The sequence below is a fragment of the Nicotiana sylvestris genome, chromosome 6 (genome assembly GCF_000393655.2).
Source record: "Nicotiana sylvestris chromosome 6, ASM39365v2, whole genome shotgun sequence".
Taxonomy (NCBI): Eukaryota; Viridiplantae; Streptophyta; class Magnoliopsida; order Solanales; family Solanaceae; genus Nicotiana; species Nicotiana sylvestris.
This window is the reverse complement of record NC_091062.1, coordinates 140,282,570-140,293,746: the sequence shown is the minus strand read 5'-3', so window position 1 is coordinate 140,293,746 and position 11,177 is coordinate 140,282,570. Positions and strand designations below refer to the sequence as shown.

Sequence of the window (11,177 nt, the reverse complement as noted above, 5' to 3'; positions counted from 1 at the left end):
CTGCTTCGTGTTCATCGCTATGTATGTGAGTTCTATCACTTTCATGTTTTCATGACTTCAAACATCTGGTTCAAACCAGATTTTCCTCCTTTGTTCATATTTTAATATAAACTTAGTTATTTCTGGTTGAATCCGTTAGGTCTCTTTAGATCTGAAGGGTTTTGAGTTTGTTTGGTATTTTTCCTATAAGATTTTTCGGTTTTTACTATTATTGTCAACCGATTTCATTTTTTCCTAAAAGCTAGGGTTTCGATTTTTATAAGAGATTTCTGCAAAATGTTTAAACACTTAGGCATTTTTTCAACTCTGGTTTTCCTCCTTGCTCTTTCGACCGATCTTACTGAAGTTTCATCTCGATGGCTTTACACCTTAGGGTTTTCAATTATTTGACTGTTGGTTATAATGTTTTGCCTGCTTACCTAGCTCTGTCAATTAATGTATTAATTGATTTACTTGCCTAATTAGGATTTGAAATTGTGCTTCCCTATAAAACTGATATTTCCTTGTAGGATTATTTTTTACCTGTTCTTTCCTTATGTGTGATTAATGATTGGTACTACCTCCCTTAGTTCTGCTACCGATCTTATTTCTGTGTTTTGATTGATCTTTAGACTTACTACTTACCTTATTTAAACCTCAATCTTGTCTGCTGATTTACTCCGTGTGAGATTCTCTTTAATTTAAGGGATACTTACTTAATTCTGCTTATTAATTGATTCATGTTAGCCCTAATTGACTGATTAACTGATCTATTTGCCTTATTTGTGTGCAATTGATTTCCTACCTTATTTGTTTACTTTATTACATGCTATAAAAGCCTTTCATTGTTCTGACACACGGAGACACTCAAAAAGATATAGAAACACACATAAACTCGTGTTCACACACACTCTCCACTATAGTTCTTTCTATTACTTGTGTTTGTTGCACTGTCTAGCCGGTTGAAAGCCAAGGCTAAGCTATTAGATTCAACTTGCCTTCACATTCTTGTCTGTTATCTCTTAACTGGTATGCCCCTATTTCTGTTACCATAATCTCTTTTATGTTCTATGTGTCTTAGAATAATTTTGCTTTGATACTTGCCTCTTAGCCATCTCTTTATCAACTACTATGCTTCAGTTCCTATTCTATATAACTTATATGATTAGCTCGCCCTGAACTGCAACCTATGCATGTTTATTATATGCTTCTTGCTTATTTAACTAGTATTCTTTAGTCTTGTCCATGTGGTTGTGTGGTTAACATGCTTCTGTTCTGCCCTATGTTTCTCTTAACCAGCATGACTTAGGTCTTGTCTTGTTCTATATGATAACATGCTTCTATTTTACCCATGACACTTATTTGCCCATTTTTCAACTAGCATGCCCCAATTCTTGTCCTGTTTTATGTGTTATTAGTCTGCCTTTAGTAACGCAGGGTTTCTTTGTACTTCTTTCAAGAATAAGGTGCTTTAGATTATCACTATCTTTTCTATATGGTTGTCTGATTAGTCATTTGCCTTAGTATGTTCCTATCTGTTAAATACATGTCAATATGATTCCATTTAGGTAATAGTTAATAGACTAATCAGCTTTAGCAATGTGAAACCTTGTTTGTGACTCTGTTCTGTCTATGATTTCAGTGTTCCTGTTTGCTTAACTACTGGTAACTAAGTCTAAATCAATCTATTGAAACATGGTCCTGTTCTGTTTGCAACCAGTTTTTTTATTCACTTCTGAAAATAAACTGTTTTCATAAAACTATCCCACATCCTTGTGTACTATTTTCCAACTCTTACTCTTAGTTGTCTAGGATCCTGCCACCCCCAATGTAAGCACTGCTTAGGGTCCATGAGACTCCTCTGAACTCTGACACAATTGGATTGGTTCTCCAATCTTTTATGAATTTTGTTGAACATCTGATCCTGGTGTGAGCATTGCCGGGGGTCTCTGAGGCCCTTGGGAACTTTGACACACCAGGAATTAGCTTTATGTGTTATGGATGGACTACCACTATGCTCAGAGGTGCTATATTTGAAGGCTTGGTTTCAGGCTGATGTTGGGCCTATGAAGGCTCCCTATAGTATAGTGATTTTCATTATGTAATTCATTTGTATTGGTCTGTAATAATAATCTTTGTAAAAAGAGACATTGGGGTTATTAGTCAAGTTAGGAGGGATTATTATATATCTTTGTTGGGATCGGGCAGAAATCATGCCTATAGGGTTGTTTTGGTTATTTATATGCAGTAGAAATCATTCCTTTAGATTGTTGTGATGATTGTTTACTCATATTCATTATAAACCATGCCTATAGGACTTAAACTCATTCTTTAAAATCTTGATTTTTCATACTTTGCATCATTAGAAATCCTGCTTCTAAGGCGTTTCTCAATTCTGTATCAAAATTCATGTTCAAGCATATCCTCAAGTCTCAATGTGCATTAGAAACCATGCTTATTGGATCTTTTTTGAGTTATCAACTAAGTATAATATTTTGCTCACTTAGATATCTTTTCCATAGGAAATCATGTTTAAAATCAGTTTTGACGATTTAGATATCATGCCTATAGGGAACGTGTATAAAATCGGTTTTCTATGTCATAAAATAACGCTTGTGATCAGTTTCAGCACTTAGAAAGCATGCATGTAGGGTCTAAAGGTTAAAATCTGCCCGAAATCTTCCTGTTAAATCACTGGTTTATAAAATCATGGTCTGATTAATGCTTAGATACCATGTCTGTAGGATTCTACCAATTATCACGTAGGCAAGCCTGTTGAAACCTGGATTCCGCGAGGAAAAAGGGGGCACGACAGCATGGTGACTCTGCTGGGTATATTTTTAGGCTCTCACCATATCAAACTTGTTTTTTTGTGAATTAGTCTTAAGCATGCTTTATTCTGTTAAAACATGTGCACCCTTTCCCCCTCCCCCTTATTTGGATTTAATTGACTATTTTTCAAGCATTTATGATTTTCTTTATTATAGAAACTGACTTGTCTCCTTGTTTTCCTTCTTAAACGTCTTTCAATTATTAAATACCGAATTTATCATTTTTAACGCGCAAATACGTGACAACATACTATTTATTGTTGCATAAATCATGCTCGACATCATATTCCACTCATGTGTAATCAATCCTATAGCAATGCTTGATGAGTGTTTGCGCCCTTCCTATATATCCCCTTTAAATTCGAAAAGGCATATTTGCGGTAAAACTAGTCGATTAGTGGTGCAGTCGATGGTTCCGTGCCTTTCCCCCTCAAGTTGTCCTCTTTTTACGGTACCATTCTAGAAACCCTACTCTGATTAATTGTACATGCATCATGGTCAAACCTAGCCGGGTTAATATATTGTCCACATAATAACTCTTTAAGACAAGCCTCATCCAAAAGTCCACCGGGTTTTCCATAATCCCAACGGACGCAACCACGATTGTGTGCATTAATTTTGGAGAAATAAGTGCCAATATGCTAATCATTGTTGTATAAATAGTCGGATCTGGAGGGGGAAATGGGCCTAACCATATTTGTTTTGCAGAAAATGAGGCACGAATTCCCCAGGCTCGGCATAGTCTGTAACATACCATCACTGTTGCTAGATTGGTGGGAAGATCTTCCACCAAGTGATAAGAATCATGTGAAAAGGGTCTTGAGAAATTTACCTTCTCTATTGGGCCTCCAGACGAACAACATGTCGATCGAAGCTGCCACAATGTTCTAGGACAAAGAAAGAGTCGTGTTTCGCTTTGGAAACATAGAAATGACCCCTCTCTTGGAAGAAATAGGGGGATTTGCTGGGCTACCTTGGGATAGTCCTGGTTTATTGGTACCAGAAAATCGCTCTACTAGGGGGTTTCTGAAGATGATGGGATTAAAAAAGAATGATGACGTGGAGTGCCTAAAAAACTCCTACATACCCTTCGACTTCCTCTATGAATGATACGGTCACAGCAAATCTTATCGTATTTTCGATAATGAATTCTCCATCACTTTCTTGGGTTGGATCCACCGTAGGGTTTTTTTGTTCATCATCTATTTCTTGGGTATGTTAGTGTTCCCGAACCAAGGGTACAAAATCCACATCAGACTGGCCATGGTATCCAAAACCTTGATGGACGGGATTGAGGGGCAAACATATACCATTGTCCCTATGATCATAGCATACATATACCGGGCCTTGGAGCGTTGTCAGAAGAGGTACAAATGCTTCGAAGGTTGTAATTTGTTGTTACAAGTTTGGTTGTTGGAGCATCTCCAAAAAGTTTAATACCGTCAAGAGCTTCCACAAAGGCCGTGGAATGATCACATAGCTTTCCATCATCCTAAGAGAATGACTTATATCCCAGACAGGTTTGCTCAACCTGAAAATGCTATAGGGTGGGCACAGTTTTTCAGCAATTTGACCGAGGATCAGGTTTAATGAATGTTCGAGTGGTTCCCTACCGACGAGTCCATCATCAGATCTAGGGATGTTCCACAGTTGGTACTAATCGAGTTAAGGGGCATATAGCCTTATGCTCCCATCAGAGTTATGAGAGAGGCAGGCAGGAAGAGGTCATACCGCGAGTTGCTAAAATGAGTCACTACAGGGCAGATTTCCAAGATGACGACGGCCCATACAAATATGAAGCTCAGCACATGTGGCATTTGAAAATTATTGTGGAAAAGGATACCATCGAGGCAGACCGATCTCATGCTGGTCATGTGCACTTCTACCCATCATGATTAGAAGATAACTTAGCATGAATATTCGAGCCAAGGATTGGTCCAGGAAATAGAGTCATAGATGAAGTTGTCGAGGCACAGGTGAAATACTACAAACTGCACAAAAGAGTTCACGAGTCCGAGGCTGAGCACCTGGAGCGACACAAGACCGATATGGAACTAATCAGTGAATGGAGAGAGGGGGTTGTTAAGTCCAGTGAAATGTTGGAATAGTTGGAGTATAGTCTGATGGAATTGGAGGGAAAAATGAGGAAGAGAGTCCCTGATTGCCAGAACACTGAAGGAAGCGAAGGAGGATATTTAGCAAGGGCATACCTACTGCTGAACCTGCACGAACTGGGGATGGTGACAAATTTTGAGGCACTGCAGGACACAAACAAAGCATTGCAATCAGGTAGCATATCAAAGAAGAAAGAAGTAGGGGCGGTAATTGTAGCCCAAGGCCAAAATCTCCACTCACATACCAAACATCTCTACCTACATACCAACCCTCACCTCCCAGATATTCTGAACCCGTCACTTCCTATCAAACTTATAACACCCAGCCAGCCTACTATCATTTACCTCCAACTCGTCCAAATTACCAGAAACCCCGACCTAATTTTAACTAATAATATACTGCCATTGCTGAACCCATCGACCAACTGTATGAAAGGTTGAGGGTTGTCGGTTATGTCACCACTATTCCCTTTGTGACAATGGAGAATTCATCTCAATGGGTCAACCCAAATAAACCTGTGGATATCATTCCGGTTTGAAGGGGCACGCCATTGACTAATGCCGGACATTGAAAGACTCAGACATTGATTGATAACAAGGTTATACAGGCGAAGGAAGTTGCACCCAATGTCTGCAACAATCCTCTTCTAGATCATAGAGGCGAAGGGGTCAATGTGATAGAAACTGATAAGGAGTGGGATCCCGAGGGATCAATTGGACTTATCAAAGAGGGCGACGATCCTAAAAAGCTTGCAGTCACTCTCAATCCTATTGTGGTCCAGGTACAGCCGCCAGTTAAGGTTGAGGTAACTACATCAGTTCCATTTGAGGTAGAAGTAGCACCACCTGCAACCATACCTATTCCATTTGAGGTAGAAGTGGCCACACCTTTCACAGTGACAGTATCAACCACACCTCCTTTCAAGTGCAATGCCATACCTTGGGATTATGTTGCCGAAGCTAGGCGAAAGGGAAAAGCAAAGATGGAAGAATCTGGTGCCGCACAGGGAACGACCAGATCTGGAAGGATCTATACACCCAAAAATTTGGGAGTATCAAGCAAGGAGGCTACTACCAAGCAACCTATCATTGAAACTGGACCGGATGATCTTTAGAGGAAAGTACAAGTAAGGGAATACTCTATCGTCGATCATTTAAACAAGACCCCTGCCCAAATATCCATCCTGTCACTATTGCAAAATTTAGAGGCGCATAAGAATGCTTTGATGAAGATGTTGAATGAAGCTTATGTGCCCAATAATATCACTAGTGGAGAGAGGGTCAACATGGTATGGCAAGTACTGGAGAGTCACAAGATCACCTTCCACGAGGATGAACTACCGCCTGAAGGGTTAAGTCACAATAGGGCACTGCATATCACAATACAGTTTGAAGATAAATTCATTGCCAGGGTCCTAATAGATGGGGGTTCAAGCCTCAACATTTGTCCATTGACTACTCTGAAAAGATTAGGCAAAGATTTCCATGAGATACGGGTAGGAAGTATGAACGTGAAAGCATTTGATGGGTCTCAAAGGGCCACAATTAGGGAGATTAACCTTTGTTTGCAGATGGGACCAACTTGGTTCGATGTTGAGTTCCAAGTACAAGACATATCAGCTACATACAACCTTCTACCGGGTCGACCTTGGATATATGTCGCTAGGGCTGGGGCTTCCATGCTACACCAGGCTATGAAGTTCGAATGGAACCATCATGAGGTAATCAGTCACGGAGATAGAAGTAACCCCATTTATGCCAGTCAAACTATCCTGGTTATCGAGAATAGAAGAAGGCTGGGTGGAGAAACTTATCACCACATTGAACATGTCAACACAATTGAGAAGGACAAGTGGTGAAGTAACAAAATAGAAAGAATACTGGCCTGGTCTGGGTATAAACCCGGCAAAGGGCTTGGGAAGGATCTCCAGGGCATTACCAAACCGATACAGTTGAAACGTCACGGCACAACTTTCGGGCTGGGATATCCATACACCTGGTAAGAGTATGATGATTGGTTGCCTCTATGGCATGGTCCTTATTACCCTCTCGAGCAGCTGGTACCACACCTGAGTTAGACTTTTCACCAGGTCGATAGAATATGGGGATCTGCAGAGGAAGAAGCTTTGGCTGGGTTGAGAAACTTGTTCTTAGACGACGAGAATATGGATTGCAATGTGATAATCGAGGAGGAGGAGAAGGAGGAAGGCCTCACCATTCAGACTGTGGAGAAGGGAGTTGTTCTCAGGAATTGGACTGCCACACCATCTGGGGCCCGCAGAGTTCCTGGGTAGCTTGGCAATTAGCCTGATTTGTTTTATAGCCATGCTAGGCATTTAAGATATTTTCAGTAATTCTGTTTTAAAGATGCATTTTGTTTTGAAATAATTGCTCGACTCATCTAGCCGTACTTGTTTTGGATATTTTCAAATTTAATCAACGCATTGCTATTTATTATTCATTACTATCTTTCACATTTTCTTTCTACAGCGTTATTATTACTTTTCCTGATGAACCGATGACTGTGACATGTAATAAGACAACGCAACATAAGGATAGTGACTCAGAAGAAGAGGATGAAATGCCTGAGGAAATTGTCAGAGAGGTTGATAACTTTGAGAACAAACCTAAGTCCAACCTGGACGAAACCGAAGCAGTCAATTTGGGAGACATCGAAACCGTCAAAGAGACTCGCATAAGCATTCATTTATCACCATCAGATAAGGAAGAGTACATTTGTTTCCTAAAGGAATATGAGGACATTTTCGCATGGTCGTATGATGATATGACCTAGTTGAGCACATCCATAGTGGCTCACAAGTTACCTATCAATCCAATGTGTCCACCAGTAAAGCATAAACTCAAAAAGTTCAAACTAGTCATGAGTCTGAAAATCAAAGAAGAAGTCACCAAACATATCAAAGCTAAGGTTCTCAAAGTGGTTGAATATTTGACTTGGTTGGCCAACATTGTGCTGATTCCGAAGAAAGACGGAAAAGTCAGGGTATGTGTCAACTATCGGGATTTGAACAGAGCCAGTCCCAAAGATGATTTTCCAATACCAAATATACATATTTTGATTGACAATTTCGCCAAACATGAACTCCAATCCTTTGTAGATTGCTTCGCGGGTTATCATCAGTTCTGGATGGATGAGGACGACGCGGGAGAAATAGCCTTCATCACACCATAGGGAGTGTACTGCTACAAAATAATGTTGTTCGGTCTAAAGAATGATAGGGCTACCTATATGACAGCCATGACAATCATCTTCCATGATATGATACATAAGGAAATAGAGGTGTATGTTGACGATGTCATCATCAAATCCAAGAGGGCCGCATATCACATAGCGGACTTGAGAAAATTCTTTGACCGGCTAAGGAGGTACAATCTAAAATTGAACCCCGCAAAATGTGCATTCAGGGTTCCCGCAAGAAAACTGTTGGGATTCATTGTCCGCCGCCGAAGAATCGAGTTGGACCCGTACAAAGTTAAGGCCATCCAAGAGTTATCACTACCAAAGAACAAAAAAGACGTGATGAGCTTCCTAGGATGCCTTAACTACATCAGTTGCTTCATAGCATAGTCCACAGTAATCTGTGAACCCATCTTCAAAATGTTGAGGAAAGATGCTGAAACCAGTTGGACCGAGGATTGTCAGAAGGCTTTTGACAAAATCAATGAATACCTGGCTACACCGCCGGTCCTAGTCCTGCCAGAACCTGGTAGACCTTTGCTACTCTATCTATCCATATTAGATGGAGCTTTCGGGTGCGTTTTGGGATAACATGACGAGACAAAAAGAAAGGAACAAGCCATAAACTACTTGAGTAAGAAGTTCACACCTTATGAGGCACGATACTCTCTACTGGAATGCACTTGTTGTGCTTTGACACGGACAGCTCAGAAATTGAGGCATTACTTCTGTGCCTATACCATATACCTCATATCCAAGATGGATCCTCTGAAGTACATCTTTCAGAAGCCATGCCAACCGGGAAGTTAGCCAAATAAAAGATATTGTTAAGTGAGTTCGACATCATCTATGTAACTCAGAAGGCGGTCAAGGGACAAGCATTGGCAGACCATCTTGCTAAAAATCCTGTCGGAGGAGAATACGAACCATTAAAACGTATTTTCCTGATGAAGAAGTATCATACGTAGGAGAGGACATTGCTGAAGCCTACGACGGTTGGAGAATGTTCTTCGATGGGGCTGCAAACTTCAAAGGAGTGGGCATTAGAGCAGTTTTGGCATCAAAAATAGGTCAACATTACCGGGTATCCGCAAAGCTTAGGTTTCTGTGCACCAATAATATGGCAGAATATGAGGCCTACATTATGGGGCTCAATCTGGCCATCGATATGAATATACAGGAGTTACTGGTAATTGGTGATTCGAATCTTCTGGTACATCAGGTTCAAGAAGAATGGGCTACGAAGAACACCAAAATACTAACATACTTGTATCATGTGCAAGAATTAATGAAGAGGTTCACAAAGATAGAATTCAAACATGTACCCAAAATCCAAAATGGGTTCGCGGACGCAATGACCACCTTGTCATCAATGATACAACATCCAGATAAGAATTTCATCGATCCCATCCCGATGAGGATCCATAATCAACCGGCTTACTGTGCTCATGTTGAAGAAGAAATGGATGGAAAACCTTGGTTCCACGATATCAAAGAATACTTGGCAAAAGAAGAATATCCAGAACAGGCAAACCATACTCAGAAACGCACACTACGGAGGTTGTCCAATCACTTCTTCCAAAGCGGAGGAACCCTGTATAGAAGAACTCCTGATCTAGGGTTGTTAAGGTGTGTTGACGCGAAGGAGGATTCCAGATTGCTTGAGGAGCTTGCGGACCACATACGAATGGTTTTGTTCTAGCCAAAAAGATACTCAGAGCTGGATATTTTTGGATGACCATGGAAACGGATTACATTAGGTACGTCTAGAAATGTCAACAATGCTAGGTACATGCAGACATGATAAAGGTACTACCAAACGAGCTCAGCGCAACAAGTGCACCTTGGCCTTTTGCTGCATGGGGAATGGACGTCATTGGTCCAATCGTCCCACCGCTTCTAACGGGCATCAGTTCATTTTAGTAGCTATCGACTATTTCATGAAGTGGGTGGAGGTTGCATCTTACAAAGCCGTAACCAAGAAAGTCATCGCAAATTTTGTCAAGGATCGTATTATTTGCCGATTCGGGGTTCCAGAGTCCATCATCACTGATAATGCCGCCAATCTCAACAGTGATCTAACGAAAGCCATGTGTGAAACCTTCAAAATCAAGCAGAAGAACTCTATAGCATACAGGCCTCAAATGAATGGAGTTGTGGAAGCTGCCAACAAAAATATCAAGAAGATACTGAGGCAGATGGTAGAAAATCACAAAAAAAGGCAAGAGAAGTTACCCTTTGCCTACTGGGATATTGCACCACAGTCCGCACATCAACCGGGGCAACTCCCTATTTTCTGGTTTACGGTGCTAAAGTTGTCATTCCCACCGAGGTAGAAATTTCTTCTTTAAGGATCATACAAGAAGCTGAACTCAGTGATGCAGAATGGATAAGGTGCCGCTATGAGCAATTATCCCTCATAGACGGAAAAAGAATGAACACAGTATGTCACAGTTAGCTTTATCAGAACAGAATGTCCAAAGCCTTCAACAAAAGGGTCAGACCAAGACAATTTGCACCGGAGCAGCTAGGGCTGAAGCGGATCTTCCCGCATCAAGACGAAGCCAAAGGGAAATTTTCACCCAACTAGAAAGGTCCTTACATGGTTCACGGGTGCTAATAGGAGGGGCACTCATACTCGCAGAAATGGACGGAGAAGTTTGGCCAAAACCTATCAATTTAGATGCAGTCAAGAGATACTACGCTTAGATTGTTTACATTCCTTCATATGATGTAACTAAACTACGCTTGACCTGATTCCCGTTAAAGAGGGGATACGTAGGCATCCTTGTGGGTTCGGTCATATCTTAATAAAATCTTCATTTTCCTTCAAGACCAAAAACTGGGGCAAAATTTTGAGGAGGATCCTCAAATTTCCGGAACAAGTCCAACCGACGCTATTATATGCCAGAAAGTCATATATCGGTTAAGTAACTGGGGCAGAATTTTGAGAAGGATTCTCAAAATTCCGGAGCAGATCCAACAAACTTCGCTGCACGTAGAACGGACGAAGGATCAAACTGGGGCAGAATTTTGAGGAGGACCCTAAAAATT

At 40.8% G+C, this 11,177-nt stretch overlaps 1 protein-coding gene across 1 annotated transcript; it reads left to right on the top strand.

Annotated features, from left to right (window-relative positions):
• The first annotated feature begins 9,895 nt into the window (after positions 1-9,895).
• On the top strand, positions 9,896-10,832 carry LOC138871388 (uncharacterized). Its single transcript, XM_070149259.1, has 2 exons — positions 9,896-10,455; positions 10,547-10,832. The coding sequence occupies exons 1-2, from the start codon at positions 9,896-9,898 to the stop codon at positions 10,830-10,832; spliced, it is 846 nt and encodes a 281-aa protein (XP_070005360.1).
• The last annotated feature ends 345 nt before the right edge of the window (positions 10,833-11,177 follow it).

Coding starts and splice junctions, on each gene's coding strand:
- LOC138871388 (XM_070149259.1), top strand. CDS start 9,896: ATGTCAACAATGCTAGGTACATGCAGACATGATAAAGGTACTACCAAA. Junction 10,456..10,546: donor AAGTTGTCATTCCCACCGAG/GTAGAAATTTCT, acceptor TATCCCTCATAG/ACGGAAAAAGAATGAACACA.